The sequence below is a fragment of the Pleurodeles waltl genome, chromosome 11 (assembly GCF_031143425.1).
Source record: "Pleurodeles waltl isolate 20211129_DDA chromosome 11, aPleWal1.hap1.20221129, whole genome shotgun sequence".
In the NCBI taxonomy this organism is placed as follows: domain Eukaryota; kingdom Metazoa; phylum Chordata; class Amphibia; order Caudata; family Salamandridae; genus Pleurodeles; species Pleurodeles waltl.
Window position 1 is genome coordinate 745180040 of NC_090450.1, and position 21652 is coordinate 745201691.

Here is a 21652-nt window from a genome sequence, read left to right on the forward strand (position 1 = left end):
CTGGTGTGACCGCTGATGACATGTAGTTTAGTTCCTGAGGGTTTGCCTTTCTAAAGGGGCAGATTTGCCCATTCGCATAATGCCACAAATGCCAAAGGTGAGCAACCATACGTTCAGCCTGCCACTATGAAACCAGCGATCATCTGAGAAAGAAACATTTAAGACCTCTGCCATAGATGCGAGATGCCAAAGAAGACTCTGGTGATGTAAGACGATAGGCACACTACACAGCACCTGCCAAACATGTCTCTCATGACCATGTAATATACTGCTCTGCATCCAGATACTGAGTAAAATTAATCTCAAATGCACAAAGGTAATCTTGCAGTAAACATTTTGTCCTAAACGGTGGGACTTGTTGTGCTTAACAATTGTGCAAACTGACCTACAAGTTGCTAATTTAGAGACTGTTTAGTTAGCATGCATGTGTGCCTAATCTTACCTTAAAAGGCACAGATGTGTGAAAGTTGCCACAGACATTGAGACGCACCCTAGATAAGGGTGGAGGGCAACATGGATGGTGTAGTGCATCATTAAGAGAATGTCAATGACATCATTTAACCTTGTAGTCATACCTCTATCTAATTATGTAGTGTTCCCTATAGTATTCCTCACAGCTATGACATTAAGGTGCTTTCTTTTCACTGAAAGACAAGCCCATGGTTGGGTGATGATTTATTGTTTCTGTTGTTTGATTATTTGAGTTCCAGGTTGCAACCACCCACCCTGCCTCACTGAGAAACCTTTGGCTTGTTGTTCTTCGCTATCATGAGAGTCATGTGGAGAAAGGGTGTACTTGGCCTAGTTTGCAGAGCAGAAAATAGACGGGCCCCAAGACACCAGTGTCAAGTGTCCCCACGATTGTGGACCAGCACTCCCTGCTTGCCGTGACCCTACCAAACAGGGCCTGTCACTCAGTAAATTTTCAAGACCAGTGCTTATGTTATGGTTGTAAAATTGGCTGTAACCACATTGTTTTGCTATTTCTCACTGAAACCTTTTTTCAGCTGTACCACCTCTCCTGCTGTCTTTTTAGAGAGGATCAGCACTTGAGTGGCAGTAAATCAGAAAAATGTTTTCACCACATTGTCTCCACATTTTCTCTGCAATCCTTGTCTGTGAAAAGTGGCTATGAGATGGAACTTAGAATATGCTGAAGGATGGCACATGAAGAAAAGAAGGAGCAGAGGCCAAATCGTCATAAGACTATGATAGAGAGCTGAGAAAGCTAGGGAACAACAGAGAGGTAAGCTGGTTCACAAGAAAGGGGCAATGCAGAAGCATTATAAAGAGTGAGCTATTGTTAGAAATGGGGTCTCTAATTGGGAGCAGTTTGCACCCTGTCCAAGTAGGGACCCTCATTCTTGTCATAGTAAGGAAGTCACATAGCTAAGGTAACCCCTGTTCACCTCCTTAGTAGCTTGGCACGAGCAGACAGGCTTATCTCAGAAGCAATGTGTAAAGTATTTGAACTCACACACAGGACATAAATTCCCATAAATTGGTACACTGAAACCGGTGCTAGGATTCTTTTTACCGGTCCACGGAGGACCTGGCTTGGCAGTTCGGGCTGGACTATTCCCATGAGGAACAGGGTCAAGACTGACTTGCATATGACTGGGTTCAAACTGGGGTGGCATGGTGAGCAAAAAAACAATGGATTAAACCCAGATATTTGTGACTGGGGTGAATGTTTGCATTGTTCAGCATTCCGTCAATCATCTGTTCTTTTTTAAACTTTCTGAAAGTAGCATTTTCAAAATTGTGACTTAAAATCTGACTTGACCTTTAAAGAGGATTACAAGCTCGCAGATACCAAACCTGACTTTGTTACCTGCTCACAATCAAACGTCTGCACTTATTAGCTATAATAAGTTAACCAAATGTTATCCTATGGGTGAGGTAGGCATCACGGTAGTGAAAAATGAATTTGTGAGTTTTTCGCTACAAGGACATGTAAAACTTAAAAGTACACATTCATCTTTTTATTTATAATGCACAATGCCAATAAGCATATCTTAGGGGTAACCTATATGCAATAAAAAGTGAGTTTAAAGCTTGTTGAGGGTTTTTATTTCCCAAGCCAAATTGGCAGTTTAAAACTGCTAACAGTCTGCAATAGCAGGCCTGAGACATGTTTTAAAGGTCTACTTAAATGGGTAGCACACTAAGTGCTGCTGGCCGACTGGTAGCATTTAATTTACTAGTCCTGGGTATAAGGTATACAGCTTTACTAGATAATTATGAATAAACTAAATAAGCCAATCAGGTGTAAGCCAATGTTACCATGTTTTATGGAGTGAGCACAAGCACTTTAGCATTAGTTGACAGTCACAGATTCTTAAGGTCAACAAAAACAAATACAAAAAAAATAAAGATGGGTGAAGGCAAAACGTTTGTGGGAAGACCAGCCTAAGGCTATCAGCTCTAATATGTGTTATATGCTGTAATGCTAGGGCTAGTGCTGTAAATAGGCATACAACGAATTTGCAAATGTTATTATAGCCAGCTGAGCATACAGATACACATATAGTGACAACGTACGTTCACACCTGTGTACGTTTGATTTTGAATATGTTGTATATATTGCAAACAGCATAAAGCGAAGAATTGCAAGGCCCAGGCTCCACCAATATACTGTGCTGGACAACAGACTTTTCAAATGACTGAAGATGAATTGGCACATTTCTGTTGCCTAGACCATGGAAGAATGCATAGAAGGGGCTGGAAAGAAAGGCAGGTGTTGCCATAAAATCCAGTAGGGTATCGGTTTCTAGTGACTTGCAACCCCGAATTCGAGAATGGTGGAAATATTCCTGCGATATACACACTATACGGAGGTTACACTTGAATTGCGGAGAAGGGACGTGGGGTCGAATGCTTTGTGGGCCCAGCATAAGCAGTAGTGTGACCCAAAGAAAAGGTCTACCTTCAACACTTGCTTTTAGCCACACCTCTTTACTTGGCAGAGGCAATACGCAAACTGAGGCCCGAATTGTAAAAAATTGTATCAATTTGGCATCATATATCTGAATTAAGGTAGTAAGCAAAAGCAAATTCCATTAAAGCATGATTCACTTTCACGCAGCAAGTTGGTATCACAGTAACTTTAAAGCTAGGAAGAAACATCACCCTCGAAAATAACTGTTCATGGACTCGTTCCAGCATGTTTACCATAACTCATTCATTTTAAATTTCTACGGGGCTTGTCGTGCCTCATTATAAATATTCACACGATTAACACAAAATAATTTCAGATGCTTATTTTTATAGGACAGCGACTGCACTCTGCAAATATGCTTTATGATTATTTATGGTTCTGGTGTAGCCCTAGGGAGCCTCACGAAAAACATCGGTATTGCAGCAGAAGACTGAAGCACTAGGTGAGGGAAGTGTTGCGTGTCAGCCATTTAAACTTGTTTCGAGAAACCAGAATGTGAAATGAGGAGAGGGACGGGAATATGTAAATGGGCCATTATTAGGTTTCACAATGAAAATGTTTTTTAAACCATCTTTACACATTTACATCAATTTTGCACTTTTTTACATATTTAGATAACATTGCACATAGTTACTATTTAAGACAGAAGGAAATTAAGCCAGGACGCAGGATATGACCTCTGATCTCCAAATTGCAATTCGGGAAGTTATTTAAATGCATGTTTGTTGATGTTTGGGCACCACTCAGATTTAAATTTTTGTTCTGTGGCTCTGCTGATCCTCCGTGGCCTGATGTAGACACAGTGGCGGCCCGTCCTTTAGAGCGGAGGGGCCACGCCCCCCCACCTTTTGCCCCTCATGAAGAGTGTCTGGCAGGCTGAACAAAGGCCAGCCTGACTGACACTCTTCATTTTCAGCTCAGGCAGCCAGGAGCAGACAATCGCGCAGACTCCTGGCTGCCTGAGCTGAACTTTGCTGGGCTAAGGAGGTCACAGCTCCTACGGGCGTGACCTCAGCTCAGCAAAGGTGCCTCGAGGCACTCCCCTGGGTGACGAGGAAAGCGTCACCCATTGACACTCTCCCTGGGCGCTTCAGGTTTAAGCCCTGAAGCGCCCAGGGCGAGTGTCAATCAGTGACACTTCGTCACAGAGTGGGGTGGGATCAGCAGTCTCACTGACCCCATCCCACTCTGTGACGAGGCTGGGCTTGCTGCCTTCCCTCATTGGCTGACCTAAGGTCAACCAATGAGGGAAGGCAGCAGTCCCAACCCTCCTGGGACCTCGAGGCTGAAGGTAAGTGTGTGTGTGTGTGATGTTTTAAATTGAATGTTTGGTGCGCACGTGCATGTTTGAGTGTTATGAGTGTTGTTAATGGATGTGCGTGCGTGTGTGAAAGAATGAGTGTGTGTGATCTTTTAAAATGAATGTTTGGTGCGTGCGTGCCTGTTTGAATGTTATGAGTGTTAATGGCTGTGTGTGCGTGTGTGAAAGAATGAGTGTGTTTGATGTTTTAAAATGAATGTTTGGTGCGTGCATGTTTGAATGTTATGAGCGTTAATGGCTGTGCGTGCGTGTGTGGGTGAAAGAATGAGTGTGTGTGATGTTTTAAAATGAATGTGCGGTGTGTGCGTGCATGTTTGAATGGTATGAGTGTTGTTGATGGATGTGCGTGCGTGTCTGTGTGTGAAAGAATGACTGTGTGTGTGTGTGTGTGCTTCCCACCTGCCCCCCTCCCTCCTAAAGCTGCCGGCCGCCACTGTATAGACATACATTTTAATCCTTAATTCCTCAGAAACTACTGAACGGATTTACACAAATTACAAAAAGAGCACGTTCGGGACCAATATAACTAGCTTTGTGCCTAAATTGGAGTAATTCTGCTCAGCTGTTTGTGGAAATGCTTTTCAGTTTTCTGACGGCCAATATTGAGACAATTTACAGCCCTCTGACCTGCATCTTATAATCAGTGGATGTCTCTATTTTTTTAATTACAAACAAAGGTTTTACAATTCTTTAGAAAAAGTACGCTCCAGGCATCTTTTGGCACAAACAAGAACCTTCAACAGACTGAATCCACTGTTCTCATGCGCCTGTCACATTTCGGCCCCTGCAGTCTCAATCCCGAAAGAGATCACTAGTTTTGAAAAAGTGGTTCTCATAGTGGATGCTAGTGGGTAGGGTAAAAACCACATAATTTCTCATAATATCATTAGAGGTCATTCAAAGTTAACAGAAGTCGGTAATGGGCACATCACTCAGTCCTAATATGTTTTAGCGGTGCTTCCTTATGTTATCACGCTGTACCAGTTACCAATTTCATTAACTTTGAAGCAACCAATTACCTGGGCACAAGAGGAGCCCCAAAAGACATTAAAAGAGTTTGAGGCCACACAGTAGCAATATATGAAAATTGAACACCTGCGCCCCAGGCTTGCTAGCCTTTCAGGGGACGAAACACAGTTGCAAAATGATAGGTGCCAGGGCCCTCATCAGGAGGACAGTGAAACTTGAACAACGCATTGCCCCTGCCATTGCTGCCAATTTCGTACCAAAACACTCCAGTGTGATAATTCAGACTATTGCAGGACCCCAAACCTATAAGAACGGTTTGGGTAGCAGATGGTAGTCATTATTAAAGTGTATTGAATTAATATACAACTCTTGTGGTGCTTATCTCTAGATTAGATTAAAAAAAGTGCTACCATGTAGCAGACTGACATAAATACTGGAGCTGGCAATTAAGTGTCGGTGCTGAGAAACAGAAACTACTGGCTCAAATTAAGCACTGGTTGGCTGTCTATGGAATCAATGGAAGACTGCATCATAATCAACTGTATTTCACAGCTGCAACAGAATTTTTGCAAAATATTCAGGAAGAAAACATAAGAAGTCACTCTGGCAACATTATGAGAAGGACGTTTATGCATCAATGAACTGCACAATATTTCAAACAGATGCCTTAACTATTGTATGCTGCAGTTCCGGGTCAATTATGGAAAATAAAAAATACATACGATCAATGGCACAACATCTCAATTTCATGTGTTGAAAAATTCTGCAATGTGTCAAACTCTCTCAATGTGCTACTTCTTTAGTCTGTACTTATCTTTTGTTTCACTGCTGTATACAAACTTTTGGTAAATACACACTCGATATTTAATTTAAAAAAATGTGATTTAAAGAGGAAGAGATGGCCTAACCCTCAAGAGTGTAATATTTCCCCTTAACAGAAGATTCCTATTAATGAAAAGAAGGGATCAGTAAGCAGATCGAAGTGTGTCAGGCCAAAAAGGGGCAGGCCATGGGACGAGACAGGGACAGAAGAGGAGTACACAGCACTCCCCCTAAGTGCACATGTATGTTTGGCCGGCCGTCTCGACCCGGCAAAACACACATGCACACTAGCCTCTCTCCAACCCAGCACTGTGTTGCCGTAGCAGATCGGAGTGGGTGGAGAGAAAAATACTTTTAAAAAAATTATTATATTTTTTTTTGTCGCAGACCCTGCTCATTTTCTCTCCTGCGAGCCACAACTGGGCAATAGTGCCCATTTTTGCTGGAATTTGCCTAATATCACCCTGCTCTTTTCCAGGAGGCACACAGACAAAGACATGCTGTGCATGTGGTCTAGTATTAGCAACCCTGAGCATAACAGCGACTGTCATAACCCAGAAAAACAGAAGCTGTACATCACAAAACACGATGGGACAACATAACATGCTGTAGAACACAACAACTGCTCTTGATTATCCCTGATCACTTACCGTTCTTCAACATGACAGGCTGAGTTCTACCCTGGATGGTCAGATTCTGAATGGGCGCATGCACCAGAGTGTATTCTCCTCTCCCATTGAAAGTGTAGTTTGACCCATCAGCAGTAATGAAATGGGGATCCCCGAAGGTAGAGGCTGTTATGGAAAGAAAGGAAACTGTCACAGAAGAGAAAGGCCATCTGACCTAAAAGAAAGGGAATTTTCATCCATGTTCCAAAAAAACCAGGCAGGAGCTACATGTAATCATGTCTACATCAATGACAGTCTATCTCAGGGAAAAAGCAGGAATTGCAGGGTGTGTCAAACGTGTATTGATGTTGCTAGTGTACAAATTCTGGAGCTGTGCTAATTCCAGAGTGAGCTTAAGTATTGTCCACAGCAAACACGGTAAATGGCGTCCTCTTCCTTTGAGCTACACTTAAACGTTTACATTCCAATTAGTAGAGAAGGTGAATCCAATCTCCACTTTACTGCGGGCATAAACAGGTAAAGCTTTACATACCAGACTGCAAGTGGAAGTGCCATGAGCATCTGGGATCGTGTTTAAGTGATTCTCTTTGTAAAAATCAATAGTGTATCTCTGCACTTGACTTCATGAGACATGCATTGACTTGCTCTTCGCCATCATATTTACTAACGATTTTAGTTATACCAACTAATGCATCAGCAAATACCACAGTATTGCCCAAGCAGCTTTGAAAATTTATATTTTTAGAGCAAACACAACATTATTTTATCTAAAAGACTACTGACTACAAGTTATTTGCTAGGATAAATAATAATATATTGCAACAAACAAACCGATGAAGGATCCTAATGTTGTAAGACCCGTAGTACAACAAAAATAAGTCAAATTCTGAAAAGAACTCATCCTTTGGTCATTTTGAGGTTGGTAAATGAGCATCAATCATCTGTTACTCACAGTTCTATAGAACGGCAATACTGTGGTAGCTAAGGGTAAATTAAAAACAAGTAATTTAATTATTTTTTGCAGCTGGACCCTTTGTTTCATTGACAACTACGTAACTTGGCTCCTGGTCTACTTTCATTGGTTTGTACATATGACATCAAAGTGGTCATTGGGAAAATTGTAGCATTTTCTGAAATCAGTTTCCTTAAAGACACTCTTAGGAGTCGGTACCAAGAACGACAACTCTGGCAGGTGACAATTGAAATCAAATTCTGAAGTATGTACAAAGTACTAAATACCTGTGAGAGCATCCAGGCCCTGAATAAGAAGGCAAAGGACTGTAAATGAGATATAAGAATGTCTTGAAATCTATCTTTCCAGTGATTCAAATCAAGCCAACTAGCCCACTTCCGCACAAGATGAATAAATACAATTTACATTTAACCATCTAAACATAGAGACCAATAAATAGATACTGACTACAGAGCACAGCTGCCTAGCTTGCTGATACATTCAATATTAGGTAGCCATTTGCAATTGTATACACAGAAATGTGGGGTGTGGAAAGGCTCTTAAAATGATCTATGACTTTGCAGGACATCAGATCTGTGACTGGGGGTGAGTGTTTGAAAAGTTTTAACACTCCGTCCATCATTTTATTTTGTTTTGTGATGTTGCTTTGTGCGCCCCTGAGTGTGCAGGGGTATGCCCAGACATTGGTCCCTTGCTCGCTGCGCCACTAGATTCAAGCTAGCCTGGCTGATGAAGGGTGATACCCTGAAACCAGTCCCAGGATGCTTGTTTCCTGTCCAGAGAGGACCTGGCTTAGCAGTTCGAGCTGGACTGTTCCCATGGGGAACAGGGTCAAGACTGATTTGCAGATGGCTGGGTCCAAACTGGGGTGACGTGGCAAGCAAAATAACAATGGATTAAACCCAGATCTGTGACTGGGGGTCAGTGCTTGAAAAGTTTCAACAATCCGTCCCATCATTTTTGTTTTGTTTTGTGGTGTTGCTTTGTTTGCCCTAAGTGTGCAGGGGGAATGCACAGACGTGGGTCCCTTGCTCGCTGCGCCACTGGGTTCAAGCTATCCTGGCTGATGAAGGGTGATACCCTGAAACCGGTCCCAGGATGCTTGTTTCCTGTCCTGAGAGGACCTGGCCTAGCAGTTTGGGCTGGACTGTTCCCATGGGGAACAGGGTCGAGACTGATTTGCATATGGCTGGGTCCAAACTGGGGTGACATGGCGAGTAGAATAACAATGGATTAAACCCAGATCTGTGACTGGGGGTGAGTGTTTGAAAAGTTTCAACACTCCGTCCATCATTTTATTTTGTTTTGTGATGTTGCAAATTTTGAGATACACAAAAGAAATGCTCCTTCAACATAATGTAGCAGGTAAGCAATCACTGTGTAACAATCTAAACTTTAACTTGGTACAGTATAATTTTGTTTGCAATAACTGCCATTACTCGGGCCTAATAGAACTATTACCCACAATAGGTGTGCCAAACTCGTACCTTCCTCACTCCCTCCCCATGATGCCTGCTACCCAGGTCTTTAAGTTGAATTGCATCCTTATGAACACCCTCTCTGCCATTAAAAATAAATTCTAGTTTTTTGTTTATTTAGACCTGTATGCCCCAACATTGCCTTTTAAAAAGAAACCCTGAGAGGATAAGTTCAGATGTAGCTGCAGCATTAGCAGTGGGCTATGCTAACTCTTGATTGGATTTATATGTCAAACGTGGTGGAGGATTAGTTAAAGTATAACGTGACCACCTTGATATTACAAGTGAGACTCCTAAAATAGAGGATTGTGAAGCTCTATCCTTCAAATGCAAGCTAAATAATAACTCCATGTTCTACGGGCCCAAAGCACAATTCCTTGAAGATTTAAGTGATGTCTTAGAATTAAGTATTTAATATGTAAACTACACCATTAAAGGGGAATTCAAAGTCCATTTGAAAAATTTAAATAATGAAGATTCTAAATCTCTTATCGACAATATACGGGGTTTTGATCTAAAACTATTCATGCCTCAACCCATATAGCAGGTCATATCCTAGACAGTATTTTCTCAACCCATCTGGATTTACAGCCTGAAGACATCTTTCTTGTCATTTGGTCTGACCATGTGGCGACTGTCTTTAGTATCAACATACAATCTAGCAAACTTGCAGTTAACACACAGCACGTTAAATCAATTCAGGCTTGGAATAAAATCAATAGGAGGAATTTGAATGAGGCTTTGAAGTCTACCCAACCATCTCTAACGGGTGACCCGAATGAAGCTGCAGCTAGCTATTCTGGGTGGAAAAATGTGGCAGACAACACATTGGGCCAATTTAAATATGTTAAAAAACACAGAATCTGCCTGGCAGCACCATGGTTCTCCCCCAAGCTTAGGGCAATGAAAAAGAGTTTTCGAAAACAGTCAATCAATCAATCAATCAATGCATTTATAAAGCACGCTACTCACACAAGAGGGTCTCAAGGTGATGGGGAGGGGGGGAGGGTTACTGCTGCTCAAAAAGCCATGTCTTGAGGTGTTTCCTGAAGGCGAGATGGTCCTGGGTAGTTCTTAGGTGTGCGGGGAGGGAGTTCCATGCTTTGGCTGCCAGGTAGGTGAAGGTTTTTCCTCCTGCGGTGGTTATGCGGATACGTGGGATGGTGGCGAGGGCGAGGCTGGCTGAGCGAAGCTGACGGGTGGGCGTGTAGAACGAGAGGCGGCTGTTGAGTTATTCGGGGCCCATGTTGTGGAGAGCTTTGTGTGCGTGGGTGAGGAGCCTGAAGGTGATCCTCTTGTTGACGGGGAGCCAGCGGAGGTGTTTCAGGTGGGCCGATATGTGGCTGTGGCGAGGGATGTCGAGGATGAGGCGTGCGGAGGCGTTCTGTATGCGTTGAAGAAGTTTCTGTAGCTTTGCGGTGCTCCCTGCGTATAGGGTGTTTCCGTAGTCCAGACAGCTTGTGACGAGGGCATGGGTAACTGTCTTTCTGGTTTCGGCGGGGATCCATCAGAAGATTTTTCGGAGCATGCGTAGGGTGTTGAAGCATGATGACGAGACGGCATTGACTTGCTTGGTCATAGTGAGGAGGGGGTCCAGGATGAATCCGAGGTTGCATGCATGGTCTGAGGGGGTTGGTGCGGTGCCCAGAGCCGTGGGCCACCAGGAGTCGTCCCAGGCTGAAGGGGATTGTCCGAGGATGAGGACCTCCGTCTTGTCTGAGTTCAGCTTTAGGCGGCTGAGCTTCATCCATTCCGCTACGTCTTTCATTCCTTCCTGTAGGTTGATTTTGGCGGTGGTTGGGTCTTTGGTGAGGGAGAGTATCAGCTGGGTGTCGTCGGCGTAGGAGATGATGTTGATGTTGTGTTTGCGTGCGATGTCGGAGAGGGGGCTCATGTAGATATTGAAGAGGGTTGGGCTGAGCGAGGAAGCTTGGGGTACGCCGCAGATGATCTCGGTGGGTTCTGAGCGGAAGGGTGGGAGGTAGACTCTTTGGGTTGTGTCGGAGAGGAACGAGATGATCCAGTCAAGGGCCTGTCCTAGGATTCCAGTGGAGCGGAGGCGGGTTATTAGGGTGCGATGGCACACGGTGTCGAAGGTAGCCGAGAGGTCCAGGAGGATGAGGGTGGTTGTTTCTCCATTGTCCATCAGAGTTCTGATGTCGTCGGTGACTGCGATGAGGGCGGTTTCTGTGCTCTGGTTGGCCCCAAATCCTGATTGGGAAGGGTCGAGCGAGTTGTTAGCTTCAAGAAAATTGGTCAGCTGCTTGTTGACGGTCTTCTCGATGACCTTGGCCAGGAAGGGGAGAAGAGAGATGGGGTGGAAGTTCTTCAGGTCATTGGGGTCAGCCATGGGTTTTTTCAGGAGGGCGTTGACGTCCGCGTGTTTCCAGCTCTCGGGGAAGGTGGCAGATGAGAACGAGCTGTTGATGATGCTCCGGAGATAGGGGGCGATGATGGAGTCGGCTTAGTTGAAGATGTGATGGGGGCACGGGTCCGAGGGGGAGCCGGAGTGGATGGTGTTCATGGTGATTCTGGTCTCCTCAGAGCTGATGGGGGTCCAGGCGTTGAGTGTAGTGGTGGGGGCTGTTGGTTCGGTGGTGGGCGGGGGGGGTCTGGAGTCCGAAGATGTCGTGTAGGTCTGCGATCTTTCGGTGGAAGAATGTAGCGAGGGAGTTGCAGAGTTCTTGTGAGGGCGTGATGATGTTGGAGCTGGCGCTGGGGTTGGAGAGCTCTTTGACGATGTTGAAGAGTTCTTTGCTGTTGTGGGTGTTGTTGTCTAGTCGCTCTTTGAATGATGTCCTTTTGGTGGAGCGGATCAGCTGGTGGTGTTCACGGGTGGCGATCTTGAGGGCTGACATGTTTTCTGTGGTGCGTTCTCTGCGCCAGGTTTTTTCGAGGGTACGGCAGGATTTCTTGGTTTCTTTGAGGGCATCTGTGAACCACAGGGGTTTCCTGATGCTGGTTCCGCTTGGGTGGCTTTTAAGTGGAGCGAGGTTTTCAGCACAGTTGGTGATCCACTGTGTGAGGCTGAGGGCTGCGTTGTTGGTGTCAGTGGTGATGGCTGCTGGGTTTTGGTTCAGTGTTGAGAGGAGCTGCTCTGTGGAGATTTTGCTCCAGTGTCTGCGGGGGATTTGTTGTGTGCGATGGTGGTGGGTCTCCCGTTTGAAGGTGAAGTGGATGCATCTGTGGTCGGTCCAGTGTAGTTCAGAGGAGTGGCTGAAGGATATGTGGTTGCTGGCGGAGAAGATGGGGTCGAGCGTGTGGCCAGCGGTGTGGGTGTTCACCAGTTGCTTGAGTCCGAGGTTGGTGAGGTTGGCGAGGTTGTTGAGCAGGGTGGCGGTGTTGTTGTCATTGTTTATCTCCAGGTGGAAGTTCAGGTCCCCGAGGAGGATGTAGTCTGGTGAGGCTAGGGCGTGCGGGCTGATGAAATCTGTGATGGTTTTGCTGAATTGGGCGCGTGGGCCCGGGGGCCTGTAGACGGGAGTTCCTCTGAGGGTGGTTCTGGGGTCGGTGTGGATCTGGAAGTGTACGTGTTCGACGGAGAGGGGGGTGTCTTCGGTGGTGGTCGTGATGTTGATGGAGTTCCTGTAGATGATGGCGATTCCTCCACTGGTTTGGTTGATGCGGTCCTTCCGGGCGATCTTGTAGCCGTCGGGGATGGCTATGGCGATGTCAGGAGGCGTTCATCAAGGTTTCTGTGATAAAGGCGACGTCTGGTGCTGATGTGTCCAGGAGGTCCCATAGTTCGATGGCGTGCTTGTGGATGGAGCGTGTGTTGAGGAGGATGCACTTGAGGTGGTTGTTGGTGCGAGGGCCGGTGGGAGGTCTGCAGGCTCGGTGGAATGTGTACTTGCAGGTTTGACAGGTGAAGGGTCCATGAGTACGTTTAGGGCTGGCTTGGTAGCAGGTGGCTGTTCGTCCGGGGTTGAGGGCATTGAGGGAGGCGGCGTCGTATCTTAGTCGGGTGTTTTGAGCGCGGTGGGGGCCAGGGCTTCTGGCGCTGGGCGTGGTCCAGGCGCAGACGGGCTTGCCTTTGGCGCGCCAGCGGCACGGCTGCACAGCGGCCTCCATAAGAGAGAAGGGGGGGAGGAGGGGTCAGCTGGGAGGAGGGAGGCGGGAGGGAGGACAGCGAATGGGAGCAGGGGGGGCGGGACCGCATGGGTGGCAGCTGCGGTAAAAGCGGGAAAAAGCGGGAACAGCTGGAAAAAGTGGGAAAAAGCGGGAAAGCGCACAGCAAAAGAAAAACAAACAGTGGAAAGCAAAGAGTAAAAGAGAAATGGCAAGAAACAGTGGAAAGCAAAGAGCAAAAGAGAAATGGCAGGAAACATTGGAAAGAAAAGAGCAAAAGAGAAATGGCAGGAAACAGTGGAAAGCAAAGAGCAAAAGAGAAATGGCAAGAAACAGTCGAAGGTCAAGAGAAGAACCTGAGATACCTGAAATACCCGAACACCCTAGAAAGGCGTGGCAGGGGCCTGGGCAGGCGGAGCTGCAGCGGCAGGGAAGCGACCTACCCGAGGGTCAAGGGTCGCTGTCTCTGCTGCGCAGTGGCCGCCATAAGAGGGAAGGGGGGAAGGAGGGAGGACAGCGAATGGGAGCAGGGAGGGCGGGGGCGCACGGGTGGCAGTGGCAGGAAAAGCAGGAAAAAGCGGGAACAGCGGGGAAAAAGCGGGAAAGCGCACAGCAAAAGAAAAAGAAACAGTGGAAAGCAAAGAGCAAAAGAGTGGAAAGCAAAGAGCAAAAGAGAAATATCAGGAAACAGTTGAAAGCAAAGAGCAAAAGAGAAATGGCAGGAAACAGTGGAAAGCAAAGAGCAAAAGAGAAATGGCAAGAAACAGTCGAAGGTCAAGAGAAGAACCTTAGATACCTGAAATACCTGAACACCCTAGCAAGGCGTGGCAGGGGCCTGGGCAGGCGGAGCTGCAGCGGCGGGGTAGCGACCTACCCGAGGGTCAAGGGTCGCTGTCTCTGCCGCGCAGCGGTTGCCGTAAAAGGGAAGGGGGGGGGCTCAGCTGAGTGGCGGGAGGGAGGAAAGCGAATGGGAGCAGGGGGGCGGGGCCGCACGGGTGGCAGCGGCGGGAAAAGAGGGAAAAAGCGGGAACAGCGGGGAAAAAGCAGGAAAGCGCACAGCAAAAGAAAAAGAAACAGTGGAAAGCAAAGAGCAAAAGAGAAATGGCAAGAAACAGTGGAAAGCAAAGAGCAAAAGAGAAATGGCGAGAAACAGTCGAAGGTCAAGAGAAGAACCTGAGATACCTGAAATACCTGAACACCCTAGCAAGGCGTGGCAGGGGCCTGGGCAGGCGGAGCTGCAGCCGCGGGGAAGCGACCTACCCAAGGGTCAAGGGTTGCAAACAGTAGAAAGTTTGGAGGTGCAACTATTCCATAGAAGAAAGAATGAGGTGTAAACAGCTCATTTGGGGTTACAAAACTATGATTAAGGCGGAGAAGAGCAACTCCTTTACAGAAAAAACCAAGTGAGCAAAAAACTCTTCTAAGGACCTTTTTAAAACAGTACAGGTGCTCTCTTGCCAATCCAATGTTAACACTTTAATTCCTAATTAAATTTTATGCAATATCTTGGATGAATTTCTTTAAAATTAGGTTAATGCAGTATACAGGGTCCTCATTGCAAGTCTCACCATCCACCTCCCTAATTTAGAGAATGATTCTTTGGATCCAAACCACCTGGATTTCCACAACTTCCTGGCCCTTACTACTGAGAAAGTGTCAGAATTAATAGGGTTAACTAGGTCAGGTGCCTCATCTGACCTGTGCCCGCTGAAAATCCTTAAAGAGCCAGCAGGCACAATAACTAGTCTTCTTATCACACTATTGAATAACATCATCAATGTGGTCACGTTCCCCACAGACTGGAAAAATGCTTACATCCTCCATTTGTTCAAAAACATCTTTGCTTAACCCAAGTGAAGAACAGAACTATTGTCCTATCTTACACCAGCAAAAACTTTAGAGAGGCACCTGCACATCGCCTTCTCTGACTATTTAGATCAAAATGAGATTCTGGAGGGAACACAGTTTGGATTCAGAAAAGACTATAGCACAGAGTCAGCATTGGTGGTGTCTATCGAAGAGATTTGTCACATCATGGTCAATAGAGGCAGGGCTGCGGTGGTCCTTTTGGACCTATCTGCAGCCTTTGACACTATGAGTCAGTCTGTCATGAAGCAATACTTAGTGGAGATGGTAATTGGTGGTTCTGACTACTATCTCCTATGCTCCTCTCTTACAGGTAGAGAGCAATCGGTCACCTTTGGAGATTTTACCTCCAAACCTGTCTCCCTGCCCTGTGGCGGCCCACAATGGTCATCAGGCCCCATACTATTTAATATATATGTGGCCCTTCTAAAAAAGCTGATAAGATCTTTTGGCTTCTCTACTATCTTCTATGAAGATGACACTCGAAAATGTAGTGTCTATCATCACCATTAGGAATGAGGTGGTGCATTGGTTTAACAATTGTATGTGATCTGTTGTTAGCTGGATAAGTAGTTACTGCCTCAAACTAAACCCATAAAAAATGGAGGTGCTTCTCTTCGGTAAGGACTCCTCGTTTGGAGCCATTGTTGGTGGCCACAGACCTTAGGCCCTCTTCCCACACCGGTACCCAAAGTGAGAAATCCTGGCGTCATTTTTTACTCCAAACTCACTTTTACTGCCCAGACTAATAAGATAGTTTCTTTTAATTTGGTTAAAAAAAAATTGAAGAAAAAGTTGCCGTTCATTCCCTTTGAATTACAAAAAACAGTCATCATCTCCTTGGCCCTGTCGAGGTTAATCTATTGTAATGATCTTTACTTGGGCATGCAGCAAGTCTCTTTAAAGCAACTTCAGCGTGTGCAGAGTGCTGCTACATGCCTCCTCAAGAAAATTAGCAAGTTTGAATCAGACTAGAATGTATTAGAGGAGCTACACAGGCTACTTGTAAAAAAAAAAAAAAAAGTGGCCTTCAAAGCACTGTGCAAAGCACATAAAGCTCTCTATCATATAGGCCCGAATATCTAAAGAGAAAATTACCTCGGCATCCTCCAGGAAGATGTCTTTGATCAGCAGCTTCTAAAATAGTGATGGTACCCAAAATGTGCAGGGTCTTCTGGGGTGGCAGAAGCTTTGTGTATTCCACCTCTCATCTCTGGAATCAGCTGCCTTGCCATTCTAGATGCCAGCCAAATCTGTTGATTTTTCAAAAACACCCCAAAACGTGGCTCTTTTCTCTCCCTCTATAGTTTCCTGTTTTTGGCCTTTTGCAGCACAGTTTTCTCACAGACGGTAGGGCCAAGATGCCCTGAGGCATACGTTGCTCTTTACAAATCTAAGATATCAAATATCAAAATTACATATATGGAGTAGGAGTGTTCAAAGGGGCAAATGTTCTATTTTGCCCGGAAAGCTGAAATTCCCTTCACAAGAAAAATAGATAGATTGAGAGAGAGAGAGAGAGATTGACGTAAGAAATTTCCTAAATGAAAAGACAAGCAATATGGCCACGGTTCTAGAAGAGAAAGCATGAGGGCAGTGGAAATAGACTGCAGCCAGGAGGAAAAGAAAAATATACCCTGGGTATATTGAATCGCATATGATCTATTTAGGATGCTTTGATGTTGGTTCAGTAAACCAGTGAGAAAATAAATACCTAAACCAATCCTTTCCATTTGTGTTAGTATAATTGTATAAAATTATTTCGTCTTTGTTTCCCTGGTTTGACGTTCTACAAACACTGTGTCCAGTCCAGCACTTGATCAAAGAGATACTTTAATTAAAACTGGCTTTTATGTTAATCTGAGTATGATTTTTAAAGGTGTGTTTACAGTTGCTTTATTTTTAACAACCCTTTGCTCTGTTTGCTTCCAAACCTAGACAGTTTGTACCCCATGAATCCCAAATATTTACAGCAGTAATTAAGCACCTGCCAATAACAAGGGAACGATTATTTTCTGTAATGGAAACAAATCTAGGGTTTAAAGACACACTTGTATCTATCCTGCCTTTAAAGTCCACTGGGAAATCATTCTGTAAACAACAGCTTTTGGTCACTTTATAGCACTGCCTTACAGATCACATAACGCCAACATTGCTGCTCTCTGCAGGGGCAAATGCAGCCTTTGAAGTTGTCATGCATCTGAATAGGCATTCAGGCAGTCTGAAAAAGGTTGACCCAAAATACATCATCCAAAGAGGAGATCAGTGCATAGCAGAACCGAAGAGAGAGGGGTGAAGACATCTGTGGCCCACGAAGTACAATAGCTAAAAAAATCAGAAACAAATCATTTATGTATGTAGGCTTCCCTACTCTCCACATGATTATGGCTCTCATTAACACAGCAGAGAAACACATCTCAGACCTACAGGACAAAAGTCAATGGCCAGGTACGTGGACTGAGTAAAGCAACTGGGATGAGAGATAATAAGACTAAAAGTCAGCTACAAATGTGGACAAAATATTAACACAATAAGAACGAAAAATAAAGTCCTGAAAACAAGAGTAAAAAAACTCAAAAATTCAATTAGAGATACATAATGAATCTGGGTTGGTGGTGGAAGATGAAAGATAGGATTTCTCAGTTTTCGTTGTTAAAATGTTATTTTGTGATTAGGGCTGTGAATAGAAAGATAACCGTATTTGATGACAAATGCTTTAGAGGTAAAGTCAATAAAAAAGAGTCGGAACAGCTCCCCCTTTCTGAAAGAGTCACCACCTCTTTTGAGTAAGCAGTAACTTTCCAATGGTTTGTGACTGCAATTGCAGTTGCAAACCATTTATACATCTGATCGTGATTTGCTATTACGAGTAGACGTCCTTTTCATGCGCCTTCCTAATTACAATTCTGAATGAATCACAAAAACCTTTTTTGTGAAGAGGTTTTCCAAATTGTGAAATGGCTTTGGTACATCAAAAAAAACATTTGAGGACCCACTCCCTGTGATTTTGCAAACTGCACAGTTTGCAGCTACATGATGGTTAAGCCTATATATTCCAATCACTAGAACATTATTTTGGACCTCTCTCAAACGGAGGATATGGTCTACCTTTGAAAGGATTCATGTTATAGGACCTAACCTATAACACATTTCAGGCGCTGGCAGAACTAAAGTACCTTGGTGCTTCGGAACCTTTCCTGCAGGCTAGACACAGTTGAACATCCTTTCCACAGGTTCGGGTAATGTGGTCCACAAAGATTTTCAGCAAAAGCGTAATGGTTTGTAATTTAAAATCTACTTTTTCGTTACAGCTTTACAGCCACATCCAGATGGGCACCCCTTCTTTCTTTCTACAAATTTCACCACAGTATGAAAATTATACCTTACCACTAATGTAAAATTTGTCATCATGATTACCTTCCTGGTGTATAACCTTATTTGTTTACATGTTGTGTTATGCATTTGTATAATTTTGTATATCCATTACTTTTCCTATCTGTAAATATATAATACAAATTAAAGACATGTTTGAAAACTTTGCAAATAAAATAACTATTTCTTGCACGTTCGCAGCTTCAGTCTGTTTTCAGTTATTGAATGTAAACAACTCATTACTGAACACCATCCCTTTGCTAAGAGAGCAGTGGCAAGTTGAAAAGTATCACTGGCAAAGCTAATAAGTCTTGCTTTTTTGCCAATGTAGACCTATTGGTTACGGCAGTGCTTTTTGCCAATGCTGAGCAGCACTGCCGAAATGATAAAGTTGTAAATATCTGCATGATGCATGTGCACTCCTGCATTATGAAACTATGTCAGCTGAGTATGACGATGTATTTTCATGCATGCGTCAGCACACATATGTCTTAAGAGTAGGCAGATTTTTTTCTTAAATTACTGTTCCAAGTTAGCGTTTTTTTAATTTAACAAAGTAGTAGCATGGCAACAGATTTCAGTAGTACCCTACTAAAAAAAGGAAAAAAAAAAAAAAAGAAAGCAACAGAGAAAGGTGGAGGAAAGATGGGGGACCAAAAGTGGAGCAAGAGTTGGCTTTAAGATTAAAAAGCAAGCACCGCTGCGGGGCCGCAGCGGGGGTTGGAGGATGGGAGAAACAGTGGAGAAGGTGGGGTTGAAGAAGAGCTGTCAGCACCTCAAACAGGAGCAAAGAGGAGTGAGGTGGCATAAGAGAAATGGAGGAATTTGGCAGGGGTTAAAAATAAAATGGCGATTAGTGGGAGGGGAACCAAAAGACAAGCTTGGATGTGGGAGCAACAAAGAAAGTATTGGGGGATTTAAGGTTAAAAGAAGCACACAAAAGAGAGAACAAGAAATCACACACAAACCTAAGGAGTGTGGAATGAAAATGAAAAATGTAGTTCCTGAATGTAAGCCCCTGACAGATAGAAGTCATCTAATCAAATGGATGGCAAAGAAGCTATGCTCCTGGAGAGACAAACACAGGAAAACGGAAGGGACATCATTGAATAAGAAGGAAACAAATGAGAATGTCAAGAAAGCCACAAGTGCTAAGCAATGGGCTGTATTGGTGTTGTGGGAATTGGTGAAGGTGGTGATATATATATAAATTCTACATACACTATTTTATCTCCCACCACTTGCAGATTGTTAGAAATTGGGTTTTTGGTTGGCAGTCAGGTTACCCCCTGTCCAAGCAAAAGCCCTCACTCTAATCAGGGTACGTCACACACAATCCAAGATTATCCTGTGCCCACCCTCTGGTAGCTTGGCACGAGCAGTCAGGCTTAACTTAGAAGGCAATGTGTAAAGTATTTGTGCAATAAATCATACAATACCACCATATAGCACCACAAAAATACACCACACAGTGTTTAGAAAAATATATAATATTTATCAGGATAATTCTAGGTCAAAAAGAATAAAGTTCCAATGGAAAATTGTAGAGATATCACTGAAAAGTGATATAAAGTGTCTTAAGTCTTTAGAATATAAACAAAGTCTCTTTCAAGCACAAGTACCTGGTTTAGCGTGGAAAAATCTCCTTAGAGGGCCACAAAAGAAGAGGTGCGTGGAAAAAGGGTGTGTGCGTCGATTTCTCCTCAGCACACACGGACTTGCGTCGTTATTTTCCACGCGGGGAAGTCGTGCGTCGTTTTCCGGCGTGCGGACAGTCTCTTTCTGTGGATCGCGGGGATTACCAGATGTCCCGGGTCTGTGCGTGGATTTTCCTGCTTTTTTTCCGTCTGCGCTTCGTTCTGCGGGGCTGGGCGTTGAAATTACGATCTCACGGCAGGCGTCGCGCCGATTTCTCCTCTAGAGGTCGGGCGGCGTTGTCCTTGCGAAGCCGTGCGTCGGATTTCCGGTCGTCCCCAGAGCGTCGCGTTGATCAGCGTCGGTGTGCGGCGTTTTTCTCGCCGCGGCACAAGCTGTGCGTCGAAATTTTCGTCGCACGGAGCGTCCAAGTGAAAAAGGGAAGTCTTTTTGGTCCTGAGACTTCAGGGAACAGGAGGCAAGCTCTATCCAAGCCCTTGGAGAGCACTTTCACAGCCAGACAAGAGTTCAGCAAGGCAGCAGGCCAACAGCAAGGCAGCAGTCCTTTGTAGAAAGCAGACAGGTGAGTCCTTTGAGCAGCCAGGCAGTTCTTCTTGGCAGGATGTAGTTTCTGGTTCAGGTTTCTTCTCCAGCAAGTGTCTGATGAGGTAGGCCAGAGGCCCTGTTTTATACCCAAATGTGCCTTTGAAGTGGGGGAGACTTCAAAGAGTGGCTAAGAAGTGCACCAGGTCCCCTTTCAGTTCAATCCTGTCTGCCAGGGTCCCAGTAGGGGGTGTGGCAGTCCTTTGTGTGAGAGCAGGCCCTCCACCCTCCCAGCCCAGGAAGACCCATTCAAAATGCAGATGTATGCAAGTGAGGCTGAGTACCCTGTGTTTGGGGTGTGTCTGAGTGAATGCACAAGGAGCTGTCAACCAAGCCCAGCCAGAAGTGGATTGTAAGGCACAGAAGGATTTAAGTGCAAAGAAATGCTCACTTTCTAAAAGTGGCATTTCTAGAATGGTAATATCAAATCCGACTTCACCAGTCAGCAGGATTTTGTATTACCATTCTGGCCATACTAAATATGACCTTCCTGCTCCTTTCAGATCAGCAGCTGCCACTTCAACAGTGTATGAGGGCAGCCCCAATGTTAGCCTATGAAGGGAGCAGGCCTCACAGTAGTGTAACAACAAATTTAGGAGTTTTACACTACCAGGACATATAACTACACAGGTACATGTCCTGCCTTTTACCCACACAGCACCCTGCTCTAGGGGTTACCTAGGGCACACATTAAGGGTGACTTATATGTAGAAAAAGGGGAGTTCTAGGCTTGGCAAGTACTTTTAAATGCCAAGTCGAGGTGGCAGTGAAACTGCACCCACAGGCCTTGCAATGGCAGGCCTGAGACAAGGAAAAGGGGCTACTTAAGTGGGTGGCACAACCAGTGCTGCTGGCCCACTAGTAGTATTTAATTTACCAGCCCTATGCACATAAAGTGCACCTTACTAGGGACTTATAAGTAAATTAATAGTCCAATCAGGTATGATTCAGGGTTACCATGTTTTAAGGGAGAGA

At 44.8% G+C, this 21652-nt stretch overlaps 1 protein-coding gene across 3 annotated transcripts in view; it reads right to left on the minus strand.

Moving 5' to 3' along the window:
- Nucleotides 1-21652, minus strand: part of LOC138266092 (uncharacterized) — an 896417-nt gene that overhangs the window by 472878 nt on the left and 401887 nt on the right. For all 3 annotated transcript variants that reach the window (XM_069214468.1, XM_069214470.1, XM_069214469.1), the window contains exon 21: nucleotides 6704-6847. In XM_069214468.1, the coding sequence (XP_069070569.1) occupies nucleotides 6704-6847 (144 nt within the window). The remainder of the gene's footprint in view (nucleotides 1-6703; nucleotides 6848-21652) is intronic.